Raw genomic sequence first — 19391 nt, forward strand, 5'->3', positions numbered from 1 at the left:
AATTTTTAGTTGAATTTTTGAGAATCATACAGGAATGAAACATTTTTATTTTGGGGAAGAAATAGTGTCTTCTTTTCATGTGATTGCTCAGTTGGACAAATATATTTTAGGCTTATGTTTTAGACTCCCAGATCCTAGATCTGAGGATGGAGTTTGGGCATGAAGTAATGTAGCGTGTGCTGTGTCAAGGGAAAGCTGATTGAGCTTAGGCTTGTGTTTTAGACTCCCGGATCCTAAATCTGAGGATGGAGTTTGGGCGTGAAGTAATGGAGGGTGTGCTGTGTCAAGAGAAGGCAGATTGAGCTTTTTGCAAATTCTGTGTTGCGGTGGCTTCTTTGGTTTCTTGGTCCCTTTAAGTTCAGCAGCTTTATGCAAATTTTGACTCGCTTTGGTTTTTGTTTTGTTGTTTTGTTTTGTTTGCAAGAAAATGGAATTCAAGGTGCTTGCTTCCCCTGTATAAATGGGGGTTGGGTGGGAATGAACAGTAAGAACTGAGACGTGCTTTTTCCCTCATGGGAGGAAAGGTTGCAGATTTGGACTTTCCTGTAAGCAGAAGGCCTTGACTCCAGTCTCACCCAGCTGTTCCAGGTCTTCCTGCTCTGACCAAAGCTCACTTCCATATCTGTCAGTGTCTTCCACATTATTCCAAATGTCCTTCGAGATGTCTGTAGTTATATTCAGAACCAAATACATGCAGCCAAGTAAGGCCAACAAAGTGGAGCAAAGAAACTCCCTTAAAAAATAGTGCGGGTGGATCACGAGGTCAGGAGATCAAGATCATCCTGGCTAACACTGTCTCTACTAAAAATACAAAAAGTCAGCCGGGCATGGTGGTGGGCGCCTGTAGTCCCAGCTACTCGGGAGGCTGAGGCAGGAGAATGGCGTGAACCTGGGAGGCGGAGCTTGCAGTGAGCCGAGATTGTGCCACTGAACTCCAGCCTGGGGGACAGAGCGAGACTCCGTCTCAAAAAATAAAATAAAATTAAATTAAATTAAATTAAAACTAAAATTGTGGTACTATCTCACCAACACAGCCAACAGAGAATTCCTGCAACCACTAGCATGTCAACAGGCTGTATTTTCAGACACTCTGTTATTTTATTAAAAATGGAGAGAACACTTGTATTCTCATTTCTACACAATCTTCTCAAACTGATTTAAATTATCAACGAGTAACATTTCCAAAATCTTGAGCTAATGCAAAAGGCCTGGATCATGGACCTCCTCTGTCATCTACCCAATTGCCTGCTCTAACAGAGGGAAGGGAGCAAGCTAAACAGCGCACTTTTTTTTTCTGTAAGTTGTTGCAAAAGGTGTTTGGTTAAATTGTTGGTCCCTTTGCTTGCTTGGTTATTTTGTGTTTGCTTGTATGTTTGCTTTTGAGATTGCAAGAGAAAAGAAACCAAGGGGAGGTAACGGTGAAGGCAAATAGCATGACCCCACCTCAACCAGGACCTCATGCATCGAGAGGAGACTATACCCTTGTTGTCTTCCAAAACCCAAAATGCTTTGGAGCCACATTGTTTTCATGCAAATCCCTACTTAATTTCACAACACTTTCAATATCTGTGAAGTCATATATTTTGTTAGGTAATCCTAAGTGTCGTGGTAAAATAGGGTCACTTAAGGACGAATAATAGATACACCTTACACTTTTTTGCACCAGCCACTAGCCATTTACATCTAGTTCAAAATCTCTTATCTCAAGTTTATGATTGTCAATATTTCTTTTGAAACTGTTACTGTGCACTTACTACTTTATATTTGTAGTGATTTATATCTACAGTAATTTATACCAACATTATTATGAAATTACTGAAAAGGCAATAAAGTGCTAGGCATTTTTGTTTGCAGGTGTAAGAGAAGTTTCAGTAATGTAATTAGAAATTGAAGCCACAACCACATAATTTTAGATTTGTTCTCAAAGGTTCTTCTTGACATAATGGTAGGAAAGTAACGGATGATTGTACAAATGGTATTTCCCTCAACACCAGTGCTGGCTTAAGAGTTTCCAGTACAGGAGAGGCACATTATGCAGAATAAGATGCTAGCTAAAAAAGAAAAGGGGAGTGTTTTCATATGAACATGATGGCATTTGCTACTCCTGCTAGTCCTTTGTCTATTTGAAGTTCACCTGAACGAATGAAAAGTCTGTAAAAGTTCAAAACATTCTAAATCCAGCTTTTATTGATATAAAGTGAATTCTTAACTGAAAGTAAAACATGTATTTTCTAGCAATCATGATTAGCCTGATTAATGGAATATCAAAAAGAATTAATCCCTAAAGAAAATTTAACTATTGCATTTCTGGACTAACTAATAATAATCGCTATCTGTTGGTGATCTGAGCAACTGGTTTTCAAAAACTGGCTAAAAATACAGTGTTTCGCACACTTAGATTTACTGTTTGGTCTAGCTTTACTTTAGAAATATTATCTGAAGTTATTATATTGCATATTTATGAACTGTAGTCAATTCTGGGTATAGAAATAATTTTATTAGCAATATCATTACATTTCTGGCCTCTAGTATTGAATTTTTTTTTTAACCGAAGCTCTGCCCTAATTTGCCCTTGACTGGTACTTGCAGAGAAGCCGACAGGGCTGTAGAAACCCATTACTTCTTAATTTTGTGTATGCATGCACGGCATTCTACGAGCCTTCCTCTGGTTCCAAGTACAGATGAAGAAATCAAAACAAAAGGCTGCTCCCGTGGCTTCTGAAACATGTTGATTACCCGTCACCTCTGTCAGGTGGGCTTTCCACCTTTTTGGTCATTTGCTTACAGTGCCTTCTGAGAGTTCAGTTTATTTTCAGAAAAGCGCTGAATTGGTGTGCTACGAAACAATGTCACTTGACCTCCGGAGAGCAAATTTCAATGTCAGTAAAATCCTGCAGCTTCTAGTGTATGCGATCAGAGCACTCAATAAGAAAGAAATTCAGCTAAAGAGTTTTTGAATGGAATGACACTCTCTGGTTGAATTTCATGGAAAATTGCTGAATGATGATGGCACAGAATTTCGTTCTCTAAGAAGGTCACTGTCTCATCACGATTTACGTTGATTCCTTTGAGCAACACAGCTTATCATGTAACACACGGGAAAATAATGAATCAGAATTAAGGTGAGGGGTAGGCTTTTCTTTTCTTTAGAATAAAAATTAAAATACTTTATGATTCATGATTATACTGTGTAAGGTTGAAAAAAGTCACCCAAAACCAAAGAACTATCTAAGCAAAGGTCTGATGTCACAGCCTAGCCCCCGACACCTGCTTTATTTCTTTCTTTAGCAAGGTTTCTTCAGATTGTGAAATAATCACATTTGTCTTTGATTGGTAAACATTTATTCTCTTGGCACCTGTTGTCGCTTTTAGATCCCTCAAGAACAGAAAAGAAAGAGAGCAAGTGTCCAACCCCCGGGTGTGATGGAACCGGCCACGTAACTGGGCTGTACCCACATCACCGCAGCCTGTCCGGATGCCCGCACAAAGATAGGGTCCCTCCAGAAAGTAAGTCCACGTCTCACCACTACCCTTGGGGGTGCAAACACCCATGACTCTGTCTCTGTCATCCCTCTTACCTGACATCATCTCCATTGTACGGCTCGGTGCGACCTGATTTAACTAGGCCCCTACTTAACTTGATGGGCAACTGATCCAGGATTCGTGGGCATGCCAATGGCACAGCCCCAGGAGAGTGGTGCACCATGAAGCCCACCGCCCCTAACAGAGCTCCTGCACAGGCCTGGGTTCTAGTCCCGAGTTCAGCTCTGACCTGCTCTGTGACCTTGGGCAGGTTGCTTCCAGGCGTCTTTTCTCATAATTACAGAATTGAATTCGATGGCCTCTAAGACGTCCCTTCCAGCATGAAACTGCCAGGAATCCCAGAGGAGAGAGGCCTTGAGACAGACATTTCTTGCCCAAATATCTGGATTTCTGTACATCATCCAAATGCATATTTAGATCTGAAGTTTTATTGCATTTCACCTGTAAAGTCTGTCTCATGTCATAGTTGTCTCGACATTTCAACACTATAGGTTCTTCAATAAGGAAGGAGGTTGAAATCAGATGGGTTTTGATCTTAAGCATTCTTTTTAATTAATTAGGTTCTGATCATGTGGAATAAGTCCATGAATATAGCTAAATTTTTTTAGAATGGAAATGATATACATCTTTTTTTGTTTATCCTTTCAGCACATAAAGTATGCCAATAAATTAAATACCGCAGCTAGAATTGATGGTTCAGGGAAAGGACACATTCTCAGAAATGAGTATATGAGTTTAAGGTTCTGGTTTTGAGTCTACGGCATGGGAAGAGTTTCCCTTACTGTCTAAGACACAGTTTCTAGTGGGGAACATGTCATAACATGGCTTGAGAGATGACAAGATGACCAGTTAACTACTTTAAGGCCCTTTTGAGGACTGTCCCATTAAAATGGGTAACTTTGAGATATTTGAGAGCAAAACCTGTCAGCACAAAGAAACGTTCTCAGGAGCATTTGGGACTTAGGAAGTTTTTGCTGAACATTTTCCAGTGAAAGATCTTTAGATGCGATTATGGCTCCAGGTTTTCAAATGGCTTCTCAAAATAGCAAACCTGTGTGTTTTGTAACCATCTTGTGAACAAGCCTGAAGAGCCATAAAAATAAACAAATCAGAGCGAGTGGCTCCAATCCCGTGTGTTACATGAGCAGGAAGACAGCATGGTTTGACAACAGCTTCCATGTACCCAGCACACACTTGGTGCTGGGACGCAGCTCACACCCAGCAAACACGAGTTCACTGAACCCCCAGTCGACACTGCAGGGCAACACCCCCCTTTCATTCGGATGAGGAAGATGAGAGTCAGAGACTCTGCCACCCATTCTTTCCAGAGGTTAGCCAATGCCTGGCAAATTGAGGATATGCCATATCTTCTTAAACAAATCTGAGCAGGTACTAACTTACTCAAGTAAGCTCCGGGCTAAGATGTAAATCCGTATCCGTCTGACCTCTGAGCCTGTCTGTCTCCTCTGAAACCTGGGTTTGGTGTTCCAGTTTCTGTCTGAACACACGATGTGACACCCAGCACCTTGCAGCTCTCTGTACTTCATCTTCCTCATCTGCAAAGTGAGGCAGGAGGACCAAGCTCTAGTGTTTTAAGAAGAAAGAGTTTCTTTATGTGTTTTATAAGACCTACATTTTCACCTTCAAGGTAGATTATCAGCTCCTTTTTATGGATGGGAAATTCTTCTGACTCCCTGTTTTCACAGGACAGGTCTAAATGAAGTGGGACTGTGGAGTGGGACTGGCAAGGTGCCCTTCGCGCCGGCTGCAGGTGCCTCTCAGGGCCAGATCGCTCTCGGAGGCAAGGAGAGTCAGCTCTCACATGTGCGGCACAGGTGCATGCCAGACAATACAGAGGAGGCTTCTCAGCCTTTGCTCCTGTGCGATTCTTTATAACACCACAAGTATTTACTAAAACAATTAGAGAATTCCATCCATAGAAGGCTTTTAATTTTTTTTTTCTGGGCTAGTTTCCCCTAATCATCATTTCTGTCCAACTAAATTCCATAAAGAAACCAGCAGCACACTGTGTCAGGACCACTGAGGACACGCCATTGCCCGAGACACTGTACTGGCCCTCAGAGAGCTCCCAGCCCGGCTGAGAGAAGGACATGGGCATGAGGCTGGGGCTCTGCACGAGGCCGGGGCTCTGCACGGTGGGGACTCCACAGCATGGTCTAGGCGGGATGGAGAACCGCTCCCAGGGCCCCCAAGGCCGCCGTGAGGTGATGCTCCAGCTGTCCTGTGTGAGAGGCGAGGAACCCACAGCATTTTCTAAAGGCTGTTGTAAAAATCCACACAAGAGATCAGGGCATGGAAAAGACAGTGGTTGTGGGAATGGAAAAGCTGGGGCAGATTCACGAAACATCCAGAGATAGGCGGGCAGGCTGTGGAGGGCAGCACATGTGAGGAGTAAGAGAAGAGGGGAGACCAAGAGGCTGCCAGGGATTATAGCCTCGGTGAACTTAAGGACGCCAGGGCCGATAATCCGTACAGAAAGCTGAGCAGCAGGGCCACATTTGGTGGAGAACCGGGACTTGTATTCTTCCCACTTGAGTTGGAGGAGCTGCATGATATTCCGCAGGGTTTGGGAAGGTGGCTCTGGAGGCCTGGGGAGGTCAGGTGCAGAGGTGGCTACCTGGATACCGTCCTTGGAGCAGCATTCGTGGAAACTGATGGTGGAATTGCTTAGGGAGGAGGCATAAAGCAGGAATGAAGGAGGGTCCATACATGGGAAGTTTGGCCATGAATGTATGGTAAGATGACGCACAGAAACAGGAGCAGGTGGAGGAAAATCAGAGAAACAGAAAACCAGGAGAGGAAGGTGTTTCTGATAAAGCCCCGTGTGTCTGAGAGGAAGAACTGCAGGGGTCACAGGGTTTTTTTGTTTTTGTTTTTGTTTTTGTTTTTTTTTAGACAGAGTCTCGCTCTGTCGCCCAGGCTAGAGTGCAATGGCGTAATCTTGGCTCACTGCAACCTCCGCCCCGTGGGATCAAGTGATGCTCCTGCTTCAGCCTCCTGAGTAGCTGGGATTACAGGCGCATGCCACCACGGCTGGCTAATTTTTGTATTTTTAGTAGAGACGGGGTTTCACCATATTGGTGAGGCTGGTCTCGAACTCCTGACCTTGTGATCTGCCCGCCTCAGCCTCCCAAAGTGCTGGAATTACAGGTGTGAGCCACCATGCCCGGCAGGGTTTCTTGAGTAAAAGCCTCTTGTTGACGCCGAGAGACAGATGTGAGAAGAGGAGAGAGGGATAGGAGCTGCACATGCTGCAGAAGTTTGAGAAATGTGATTGAGATGGATGAAGTAGCAGCAGAGTGTAGACCAAGGATAGCAAGCACACTCCACCTCAGGAGGATTCAGGGGCAAGGCTGGGAGTGTGCATCCCCACGCAGCAGGAGAGAGGCGTAAGGTGCACTTGCCATCTGGACCTCAGGTCAGAGTGACCCCCGTGCGCCATCCCCAGGGAAGACTGCATGTGAAAAGTTTACCATAAAAGGAAAGGAAAGGTGCAGGTACATGTCAGAGGGGAGCCGTGTGAAGAGAAGCATTCGTGTGCTGTTGTCACACGGTGGTGGACAAATGGTAAAGAAGAAAGAATGAACGAAGTAGGTAGATCGACGTCCTGCAGGAAGGAGGACCACGCACATGCTTCCTGGAGAGGCCTCCCTGTAGGGAGGAGCAGCACTTCTTCCTCTGGGACAGGGAGGAAGGGGGCAGGGAACTGTGCTTGGATCCTCTCAGAAAGGAACCCTCCTGTGACCCCCTCCAGCCAGGTGCCAGCACAAGATGAGCCAAAGGTGGACTCACTTTGATCATTCATTTTTCTGACAGCACTTACTAGGACCTACCACATCCAGGACAAGCCAGGAACTGTGGGAGCGATAAAGCTAACACCAAAGCAAACTCTGCTGAAGGGACTGCCCAGCAGTAAGAAGACAGGGTGTGGACTCAGATAACAGCAACACCATGTGGATGTGGGATTCAGTGCCCAGCAGACTGCAGGGGAAAGAGAGAGGTTGTTCTAGAGAAGGAGGAAAAGTGTCAAAAATACAATTACATAACTAGGGTAGGCAGATCTGTTTTGAATAGACCTTCCATGTTCACCTGGCCTCAGGTAAACCTTGCTGTCAGGGAAAGCCACCACCCCATTCCCCTGGAGTTTGGAGACAGCGGGCTCAGAGGAGCAGAGCATGATGCAGACAGGGTCCGTGTGGGGGTCCCTTCGTCCCTGCTAACCTTCCCCCAGAACCCAGAGTAGTAGAGCGTTCATGAAGGACCAGAAAAGAAGGAAGACACAAATAAGTCAGGTCCAACACCACTGCTGGGAAAATTCAAGCAGCTCTCCCCTGCCGACCAGCCAGTAGCATCCTTGCACCACAAAAGGTGTCCATGCGGCCTCTCCCGCTTGTTAATTTCACAGGGTAAAAACGCAGAACGCTTACTATTCTAGCTCATCCTATTTAAAGAATAATAAAGCACTTGATTCCTAAAGGAAGAGTGATTATTTAATTCATTTTATTTAAAATTAAGGTTTGTGGTTCTGTATTCATCTACCCACCACGCGTTCATAATGCTGTGTGTTTCCAAAGCACAGGCATGTTTTTAAAATCCCCAGCCTCTGTGTTGTTCTATGGCTAATCAATACTCCATGCTTATGCATGGGTAATGTCTGTGAGGCCCTCACTCCCCTAGCCCATCAGGAAAGAGTCGGTTCTGTGTTCTATGAACTCCCCAGCTCCTGGCTCCAGCGCCTCTGCTGTGTGAGGCCCTTAGCATAGGGTCCAGTCAACCTTCTTTCTCTGGCCTTTCGTGTAGGGTCCGTAGGGTCCAGTCAACCTTCTTTCTCCTCCCATGTGTGTTTTCCTGGCCATGCCCATCACAAACGTTTGTAGGACTGTCTATCATGAGCGACCTGGCCTTTGTTAAATGACTGCATTTTCATGTGTCCTAACCGTGCCTCTGTTTTAACGCTGGCTGTTCTCTTTGCCTCTCCCTGTCAAGTCCTTGCCATGCATGAAAGTGTCCTCAAGTGCCCCACTCCGGGCTGCACGGGGCGCGGGCATGTCAACAGCAACAGGAACTCCCACCGAAGGTAAGCCACGCGTGCGTCACTGGTGTGGGAGGGAGCACCGGCTGCTCTCCATGCCTCCTCCTTCCTGGGGGGCCTACCACGCTCCGTATGGTGCTCCCCACAGTGCTCCCCAAGTGCGGGCACCTCCATATAATGCACGGGAGAGAAAGCACTCCACGCCCTTGTGGTGCAAACTGGATGGTTTTAGTTGCCCCACCCACCTTATCATAGCAGGGTATAGTATCAGGAGTGGAAACCGTGACCATTTACAATGGCTGGAAGGAAGGAGACCAAGCCTTTGCTGTCCTCCGAGGTGAAGACAGGGCTGTCCTAGTGTTCATTGGACAGGACGTGGCCTGGAATGCAGCACGCCTGTACAGTGTGTAGCTTGGCTTGGCTGCCCTTGGAATTCTGTGGAAACCCCAGGTCACAAGTATGGACGTCTTCAGAAAACCTGCAGATGTTTAGCAGGTTGAGGGGCAGTCTGTGGGAGGCTGGGGTGCCGGGGAAATAGACTCTGGACTCCCGCTAACCAATGGACTCAGAACCACTCTTTTGTTTGTGAAAGATCTGAGTTCTCTTTTCCTGTCCTGTGCAGACTTGATAAGAACTACTCAGCTGCCCATAATATTCCGTTCTTATCTGGTAACTTTTTTTTTCCCAGAGGCCAAAAAGTGATTCTTTTAAAGTTTGTCTTACAGTCTATGGTTTTATTAGTTCACATAAAATTGTATCTAAAAGAAGGAAACTGTTACAAGCTTCACTCTAATTTTTGCTTGTCTGACTGGCAAACCTGGTCCTTTGTGATAATGAAACAAATGACCACTGTGCCCTCCAGAGACATTCAGGTGTTTAATCTGCAGAAGCAGGAAATGATCGATAGGTTGGAGAGGTGCGTGTTGTGTGCTGTTCGATGCAGCATCCGCAGCATCAGGGCCTCCGTCAAACCTCAGCACAGGCGTATTTTTGGGATATGACACATATATGGGGTGAGCGTCTGTGCATATGAGCAGATACGCATGTAGACACCCACAGAGCAGACACGGTGATTTCACATAAAGTGAGCTTGCACACAAAAGAGCCCAGCTGCTGTCTCCTCCATCTAGACTAAGCCTGAACTATTTGGCTCCACAAAACATTTTATTGCAGTCCTAGAAATCATTCTGCTTTCCTCTCCACTTTCATTTCCCTGCTTGTGGAGAACACCAAAGGGCTAAAGTCAGACAGGCCCCCCAGAGGCCACAGTCAATAGCATTTAGGAAATCAGCTTGGAGCTCCATCTTCTGGTAACAGTCAATTCATTGCCATTCTTGGGCTTCAAAACTCATCCTACTCAAGCTGTTAATTCTTCATCTCCAGAAATGGAATCTGTCTACAGTTTTCACCAGCTATGTCCTCCCGAATGCATGGGAGCTGGGATGCTCTCATTGGGAAGGATTGAATACACCTCACACACAGCACTGCCGCCAGCATTCCCTGCTGGAGACCAGCAGAAAGCGTGCACCTGGAAACATGACTACCTCCCCCTCTCCCAGTCCACCCATCGGGATTGCCTGTGCCAGGTTTGGGAAACTACCCCTCCCCCACCAGCTCCACCTGCGTCAGGGTCTTGGTGCTAAGGGAGGATTAGTGTGCTGTGAAGGTGTTTGAGGCGGGACCATTCAACCCGCTTTCTGTGATTGCAGCCTCTCCGGATGCCCGATCGCTGCAGCAGAGAAACTGGCCAAGGCACAGGAAAAGCACCAGAGCTGCGACGTGTCCAAGTCCAGCCAGGCCTCGGACCGCGTGCTCAGGTATCCAGCAGGAGTGCGCCATCCGTGAGCTCTATCCACAGTCTGCCTCACACCTCGGAGTGCTGGGGACGCCCGCTCAGGGCATGTCCCTACAGCAGCAGGGCCAGGGACTGGAGGGCGGGGCTGTGCTGGAAGCCGGGGCCAGGACCCCTCACTCCAGGCCAGGCTGTGTGAGGGCAAGGGTGTCATTCTTCCCCTGGTGTCTGCGGACTCACTGTGACAATTTACATGAGAGAATTGGAGGAAATCATTTCTGGTTTTGTTTCTGGACCTGGTATTTCATGAGTCTGAGTGCTAGATGAAAGGGAAGCTTTGAAAATTACTGAGATGTCCAAGGTAATTTTCTCATATTTTGCAGGATAGGGCCTCACACCAACTAAGGCTGGTGCTGATGTTTCTGACGATGCCAGGGGTATAACCACCCTGTGCACACGTGTGGAAGCTCTCGCGTGCAAAACCGGCAGAGCTCCCTCCTGTTACGCCCAATGCCCTGAGGTGTAGGTGGGAGTAGGTGTTGTCACCTCCGTTTGGCAAGTGAGAAAATCCAGAGTGCGGAGGTTAAATGACTGACCCGAATGTTACAGTGGGTCAATCAGTGTTACAATGTCACAGATCATCTGGCTGAAACCACTGTTTTATTGAAGTTTTGGGAGGATAAGTTCCCCATTCACTCAGCCCTTCTATACAGCTTTCATTCTTACGTGTTGTTTCAAATCCTCATCTACATGAAAACTATGACAATTGTCACATATCCTGCCTTTTCACACAACATCACAGCAGAAACACGCGTCCTTGTCTCTATGTAATCATCTTAATTGTCATCTTCACAGCTACGTATATTCTACTGTTCAGATGTACCCCCCAGTGCCAAAACTACGTTCTAGCTTTGAGGCATTCAGGCTGTTTCCTGCTTTTACTATTAAAGAGAGGGCAATAATACACATTTCTTTCATATATACAGCACTTTGCTTCTGTTATTTCTTTGGCTACTCAGAAGGCTGAGGTGGGAGGATTGATTTGAGCCCAGGAGGTCAAGGCTGCAGTGAGCTGTGATTGCACCAACGCACTCTAGCCTAGATGACAGAGCAAGAACCTGTCTCAAAAAAATAAAAAAGTAAATTATTTATTTAGGATAAATCTCTTGGAGCAAATCACTGGGCAAACAATATGAATATCCTTTTTGTTCTTGAGTATTATTTCATAACCTCCCAAGAAGCTTCTAACGTAGTAAACTCCCTTCCTCCCTAAATAGAAAAGTTAAAATCTTTACAGAAAATTATAAATATTTATTTAAGCAAAAATAAGAAAACAAAGCCATCTATGACCCTACTATCAAGAGATAACTCCTCAATAAATTGTGGCACAGCTACATCTAGAGTTTTCTGCATTTGGGGTCCTGGCCTGAAGTGCCCCCAGAGCACCCATCTCAGGGAGCCACCCTTTCAGGGAAATGCACCCACCTTCCATATGGCAAGACCAAACACTGAACAAGTCATAGGCCACCCTCCCTCTCCCCATCAGCCCACAGCTAATTATTGGCAACATGAAAACCACCCCCACCCAGTAAAACAGACCAACCCGCGGGGCTGCGTAATCCAACAAGGAATCGTTATTGGTCAAAGGAGAATTTGAAAGTTGGTAGGGAGAAATTTGTTGCTGAGGGCTTTTATGAATTTTCTTCAGCCTACTTTGGCTAGACCCCCAAGAAGCTGGAAGAACTCTAGTATCTGGCCTTTCTTGGAGTCACCAGGTGACTGCACTGCCCACCTTCAGGCTGCCCTGCTCCCAGGGGCTGCACTGCCCACCTACGACTGCCCACCTTCGGGCTGCCCTGCTCCCGGGGGCTGCACTGCCCACCTACGACTGCCCACCTACAGGCTGCCCTGCTCCCGGGGGCTGCACTGCCCACCTACGACTGCCCACCTACAGGCTGCCCTGCTCTCGGGGGCCAGCACAGAGTGGGGATTTCAGGGAGAAGCTCATGGCAGCTGGAGACCAGGCATGCATGTAATTGTGAATACCACTTTGTTCAAACACAGCCTCCACTCCGATGTTCCAGCCTGAAGCCTTCTGTGCTGCTCCTGTGGCTTCATATGCAGCATCCCTGTCTCTGGATTGGTGCAAAGAAAACCCCACCAAATGCCAACCGAGCAGAGGCTGGGAGTAACTACTGTGCAGTTGCAGCCGTTCTCCTCTGTGCCTCTGGCTCGAATGGGAACCAGGCCAGGACAGGGCTTTTAACAAGAAGAAAGAGACCCTAGTCTCACTGCAGTGCGAGGTCTCGGGCCAGCCCAGCAATGCACACTGACCAACCACAGCCATTCCTGGTTGTTCAGGGAGGCGCTGGGTGCTGGGCCCTGCACTGGCCCTGCGTGAGGCTCCTGTGGGCTTTCCGCCTCCATGGGGCTTACCTGGCATGCCGGGTGTGACACCTGGAGGACAAGTCCCTGTCCCAGCACGTCTGTATTCCCCACAGGGTCTCCATGTAGGGGTGCTCTTTCAGTGGAAAAGGAAGAGACAGGAAGGAAGAAAAGAGAATGAAGTTAAACCTACGGTCATTTAACTAGTTACGATTCTAAAAAGTCTTTAAATAAATCGTTCAATGAACAAGAGCCTGAGACTTAAGTAGGTGCTTCCAATCCTGGCCAAGTCTATAGCCTCCTTCCCAGTCCCAGACTTGCAGCCTCTGTCAGGGTGTGGCGTATGGCCCTCTAGCTGAAGCCTCTCCTCCCCTCCTATCTCCCTCTGATCTGGTCCTGATCTTTTTAAGGCTTGGGGATTATGCTTCTCCCAGCCTTTGGCCTTCCCCGCCAGGGGAATAAACAGATTGCCCTTGGGCTGATCTGGTCCCAGGCTGCCTGCCAGTCTCTTGCTATTCCCTGAGGGTTCTCCTGGCTTTTTTGCCTCCTCACCTTTGGACGCTGAGTTTCTTTTCCTGGAATGTTTTCTTACCACACCGCCCCCTCCCACTCCCCGCACAGATCTTAACCTTAAAAATCAACCCATTCTGTAAAACTTACTTCAAACATCCCTTTCTCCATTCAAACGTAACTGAATTCCATAGCCTGGAGTGTTCTCTCTTCTCCAGAATTCTCATAGCATTTGGACCCTTGAAATATGATCACATCACCCATGGTCTTTTGTGTTTTTTTTTTAATTTAAAAAAAAATTTTTAGAGACAGGGTCTCACTCTGTCACCCAGGCTGGAGTACAGTGGCACAATTATGGCTCACTGTAGCCTTGATGTCCTGGGCTCAAGAAATCCTCCCGCCTCAACCACCTGAGTAGCTGGGACAATGGGCATGCACCACCATGCCTGGCTAATATTTTTTTTATTTTTTATTTATTTATTTATTAGTAGTATTATTATTTTGGAGAGACAGGGTCTCCCTATATTGCTCTGGTGGGTCTCAAACTCCTGGGCTCAAGTGATCCTCCTGGCTCAGCCTCTCAAAGTGTTGGGATTACAGGCATGAGCCACCATGCCCAGCCTGCCCCAGCATCTTTTAAAGCAAGGCCTACAGGTTTATTCATTTATGTACCATCATATTATCTGGGAAAATGTCTCAAGAACAATAGACAGTCAATTATTACATGATTTTATTGATTTGACAAGAAGTAAATCGGCTAAATTAATGAAATCTCAATAAATGTATTGGTGATTTGGCAAATAAATTGGATATTTAACCAATATCCAATTTACATATATATAATTGGATATATATCCAATACTGTTATAAAAGTATAGATATGGCTATCAGTCTAAAATATGACTTTCTTTTCTTAAAAAATTCAGTTATCAAAACTTTGTAACTGCACCAAAACCAATATATATTTATGAAATAATCAGAGTAAAAAGAGATTATCTACATGGATGCCTATTAAGTCAGAATTTATAACAGCAACAAAATCAAAAAGTTGGAAAATAGTTAAATAGTATAATATTCATTGATTTCAATATCATTCTGCTATTAAGAACTGTTTTCAAAGCCTGAGAAACAAAAAGGGAAATTAAATCTCATGTAAAATGGAAGCATAAAATATGTAAAAGTGTAAGATTCTAACTATTTGAAGTAAATATAAAATGCATTAAGTTAATCATAAAAAATACACCAAAACCTTAAAAGTTTTTGTCTCTAGAAGATCTGTAGGCGATTTTTTAAAAAATAGCTTTTGTGTCTTCTAAATATTTTTTCAGTGAATCATAAAAAAGCAAAACATAATCATGAAAATAATCATAAAAAAGCAAGACAATAGTTTTAAACCTGTTACCTGTAAGGCAAGTATAGATGATTTTGGTGTGCCTGTGTGCATCACCTTTAGGAAGAGAGCAAGGACTCAAGAGAAAATATATTTATTCAGACACACAAGAATACTTGTGGAAAATAAGTTAGGAAAGGAACAAATCAAAACCCCTCAGATTTCCATCCCCAGGGAGAACAATCAAAATATTGTTTGCACATCTGTTGCCAAAGAGTTTCCTTCCTAAACAGTACACATTTGTACCTGCTGATATCATAATTTCATACATCTGCTAAAATTTCACATTTGTGCTAGAAGTACAGGCAATATTTGCAGATCTTACTGATACTAGTAATCAAGAAATAGGATCTTACTCAAAAATTACTGTCTTCCTCCAGGTGTGGTTGCTGGCGCCTGTAATCCTAGCACTTTGAGAGGCCGAGGCGGGTGGATCACCTGAGGTCAGGAGTTGGAGACCAGCCTGGCCAACATGGTGAAACCCTGTCTCCACTAAAAATAGAAAAATTAGCTGGGCGTGGTGGCGGGAGACTGTAATCCCAGCTACTCAGGAGGCTGAGGCAGGAGAATCACTTGAACCCTGGAGGTGGAGGTTGCATTGAGCCGAGACCATGCCATTGCACTCCAGCCTGGCAACAGAGCAAAATTCCGTCTTAAAAAAAAAAAAAATGACTGTCCTTCCTAAGCTGACTATGAACCTAACACTCATACATGAATTCACCACCTTTTGTTTTTTCCTGCTTGGTTGGGTCTTTATTTGGAATACATTTTATATAATTTAGAATGATAAAAATTCAACAAGAAACTCTCTGCTTTTAAAATTCAATATTTTGTTAGCTTTATAGTGTGTAAAATGATGCTGATGTGAAAAGGTCTGTAAGTATTTTTTTGAAAAAGGATCACTTGATGCCAAGGGTTCAAGACCAGCCTGGCCAACTTGGCAAAACCCTGTCTCTACTAAAAATACAAAACTTAGCCAGGCGGTGGGTGGATCACGAGGTCAGGAGATCGAGACCATCCTGGCTAACGTGGTGAAACCCCGTCTCTACTAAAAATACAAAAAAAAATTAGCTGGGCACAGTGGCAGGTGCCTGTAGTCCCAGCTACTCGAGAGGCTGAGGCAGGAGAATGGTGTAAACCCGGGAGGCAGAGCTTGCAGTGAGCCGAGATCGCACCACTGCACTCCAGCCTGGGGGACAGAGCGAGACTCTGTCTCAAAAAAAAAAAAAAAAAAATTAGCCAGGCGTGGTGGTTCGTGATGTAATCCCAGCTGCCTGGGAGGCTGAGGCAGGAGAATCACTTGAGAAAAATACAAAGATGGCAGATGAGACTGTAGGATGTTACGATTAACAATGCATCTATGGCCAGGCGTGGTGGCTCAAGCCTATAATCCCAGGACTCTGGGAGGCCAAGGTGGGTGGATAACTTGAGGTCAGGAGTTTGAGACCAGCCTGGCCAACATGGTGAAACCCTGTCTCCACTGAAAATGCAAAAAAATTAGCCAGGTGTGGTGGTGCACGCCTGTAGTCCCAGCTACTCGGGAGGCTGAGGCAGGAGAATCGCTTGAACCCAGGAGGTGGGGGTGGCAGTGAGCTGAGATCATGCCACTGCACTCCAGCCCAGACCACCAGACCGAGACTCCATCTCAACAACAACAACAACAAAAAGAATGTGTCTGTATCTGATTCTACAAAACCTGACCAGCTCTTCAGTGTCCAATCCATGAAGCCTTGAGCCCAGTGAGACTGAGGAGCTGTTGAGGGGGAGGACAGAACGCAGGACCCTTAGTGCACTGTGGGACCCTGCATGGCTGTGTCAGAAAAAGGACATCTGTGGAGAAACTGGTCAGATCCAAATACAGCCTCTAGTTTAGGAAAGAACTCCATACTAATGTTAGTCACCTGGTTTTGCTCTTGTCTGATGGTTATGAAGATGGTCACATTGTTGGAATTTGGTGTCAGGGTGTAAAGAAAACCTCTGTACAACTTTTCTGCAAGTCTAAAGTTATTTCGAGTATAAAGTCTAAAAACTCCTCTTATGAGCTAGACCGATGAAGAGGTGGACACACACACGCACACACACACACACACACACACGACATGGTGTCTATGAGTGAGCAATGACCCAGTGTCCTTCCTTTTAAATATTTTATTACAAAGACATTAAGAAATGACTACTAGATAAAAACGTTGAATGCATATTCTAGTACTTGACAAGGTACATTACCACCTAGCCTACCTCATTGTCCAGTTAGGTACATTTTGATCTGGTTCTGTCTCAGTCTATGTCCCTAAGAGTATTTCTTTACTTCATCTTAACTTTTTAAGGGGGATTTTTTATTGAGGCAACGTCTTTGTGTATAATTCGGCAACCATTTGTAACCGTTGCAAAGAAATTTCAGGACTGGAATTGTCCCCATCCTCATATCTCATGTCATCACCAACCAGACCTCTTACAGGAAAGAAGGAAAAAAGGACATATTTAAAGATTTTATTTCTTGTCCTTTTTTATTGCCAAAGTTGACTGTTAGGCAGTTTATTTGATGCTATATAATTAAAACACACTTTGTCTTTTATTCAGAAAATAAAGAAGTTGTAGTTTTAGTGCAAGGTTCTGATTGTTTAACACATTTTAAAAAGTAAGATATTCTAGTTTTAATGTGAAGCTCGTCGTGTACAAAGCCACAGGAAAGCAAGCTGTTGTTTGTTTTCTTGTTTACTTCCAGGCCAATGTGCTTTGTGAAGCAGCTGGAGATTCCTCAGTATGGCTACAGAAACAATGTCCCCACAACTACGCCGCGTTCCAACCTGGCCAAGGAGCTTGAGAAATATTCCAAGACCTCGTTTGAATACAACAGTTACGACAACCATACTTATGGCAAGCGAGCCATAGCTCCCAAGGTGCAAACCAGGGATATATCCCCCAAAGGATATGATGATGGTAGGAGGTGCACACTCTTATACATGAGAGACACGTTGCCATTGATGATGTTGTTGTTGTGTATATCAATGTCCTACAAATTAGTTGAGCGGTGGTGGTCACTCGATGGGTACCAAAAGAACAGGACTTTCATAGCACAGCCCAGGAGCTGAAAGCCCCTCAGGTCCACACAGCTGTAGGTGAGCAAAACTTCAGGGGAAGGAAGGAGATGGTTTCCCCTCAATAATTCCGAGACAGCGCACTCGGCTGCTCGTGGAATGTGGAGAGGGAGAAGCTATGGACTGGCTTATTGTCTTTTGTGGTACTGGGAAGACAGTGCCCTTATCTTATACGCTTCCTTTAAATAAATGCCTCTGAGACAGACAGTGCAGGGGGGAGCAGGCAACCCTGGCCTCCCAGGAGCTTTGAGGAGCTCTGCACCCATCTCCTTGGTGTTCTCAGCCTTGCACGCACATGAGAACCATCTGGGGAGATTTTTTTCTTAATTCTCATGCCCAACCTGCCCTCATGACCAATAAAATCAGAATCCCTGGGGTGCTCCCTGCACGACACGACGGCACTCTTGAGAAGTTTGCCAGTGATTGCCGGGTAGCCAGAGCTGGTGGCCTCCTTGTCGCCTCTTCACAGAAGACCGGCACCGGGGTCCCCCTGCGACTGGGGACGGTGGGGCAAAACAAGGCCCAGCCTGGGGTGCTGCTGGCAGAGCTGTAGCTTCGTTCCTTGCTGGCTTGTGGCAGCTGTGGCACCAACAAAATAGAGCTCATGCAACAAACACAGTGCCACGGGCTTCACGGGAAAGGGGTAGTTTATTTTGACCAATGCTTATTTGAGCCACTACCTAGAGTATGAACTAGTTACCATTTCACTACAAAGCTAGGTGGTAAGTAGTTTTTCATTAGAGGGGAAGACTGTATTTATTTAATTTTATTTATTTATCTAACCATGTGTCTGCTTTAAATTCTAGGCTGTATAGACGTAATTGCCAAGTTTTACCAATTGGGACTTGGGGTGTAAATGTTCTGATGATTTAGAAGTCTTATCATGATGCTCTCTAGCACAGGGGAAGGAAATAGTTTTTTAAAAAAGGTCATCAAGCTTTTCTTTGAAAAAGATACTTGGGGCTGGCTGCAGTGGTTCATGCCTGTAATCCCAGCACTTTGGGAGGCTGAGGCAGGTGGATCACTTGGTGTCAAGAGTTCAAGACCAGCTTGGCCAACATGGCAAAACCCTGTTTCTACTAAAAATACAAAAATTAGCCAGGCATGGTGGCTCATGCCTATAATCCCAGCTGCTCATATTGTGCTGCTGCTCTCCAGCCTGGTGGACAGAGCAAGACTCTGTATCAAAAACAAAGAAAAAGGTACTTAGTTAAAATCACAGTACACATACACACACAATATTTAAACTGAATGCTTGGGGACTTCAGAAACCATTTTTATTATTCTACAGGAATTGCTGCACATCTTTCTAAGCTATGGTATTTCTTGCCTTAATAATAATTTATTTGTATAGTGAATGAAATTTAGTATTTCTTGGAGGTATCATATATTGGTCAGAAACAGACATAAATGGATAAAAGGAGTGACTGTAGCGTATAACAGAAATAGTTCTGTTGGTTTGTTTTGTTGTTTGTTTTGTAATAATTTCAGGTTTCTTGTCATCTCATTTGTTCATCTACAAGTGAAGGATCAAAAGAAATTAAGTTCTCCTAATTGAAGGCTGCTTCTATGATTTCCAATTCATTGATGTTCTACCGGGATTTGATCCATTCTTTCACT

The 19391-nt window shown here is 45.2% G+C and overlaps 1 protein-coding gene across 18 annotated transcripts in view; it reads left to right on the plus strand.

Moving 5' to 3' along the window:
• MYT1L (myelin transcription factor 1 like) overlaps positions 1-19391 on the plus strand; it is a 560909-nt gene that overhangs the window by 426113 nt on the left and 115405 nt on the right. For all 18 annotated transcript variants that reach the window (XM_034952508.4, XM_034952504.4, XM_055108320.3 and 15 more), the window contains 4 exons: positions 3373-3507; positions 8551-8641; positions 10306-10413; positions 17399-17613. In XM_034952508.4, coding sequence (XP_034808399.1) covers positions 3373-3507; positions 8551-8641; positions 10306-10413; positions 17399-17613 — 549 coding nt within the window. The remainder of the gene's footprint in view (positions 1-3372; positions 3508-8550; positions 8642-10305; positions 10414-17398; positions 17614-19391) is intronic.

Source organism: Pan paniscus, chromosome 12 (assembly GCF_029289425.2).
Source record: "Pan paniscus chromosome 12, NHGRI_mPanPan1-v2.0_pri, whole genome shotgun sequence".
Taxonomy (NCBI): domain Eukaryota; kingdom Metazoa; phylum Chordata; class Mammalia; order Primates; family Hominidae; genus Pan; species Pan paniscus.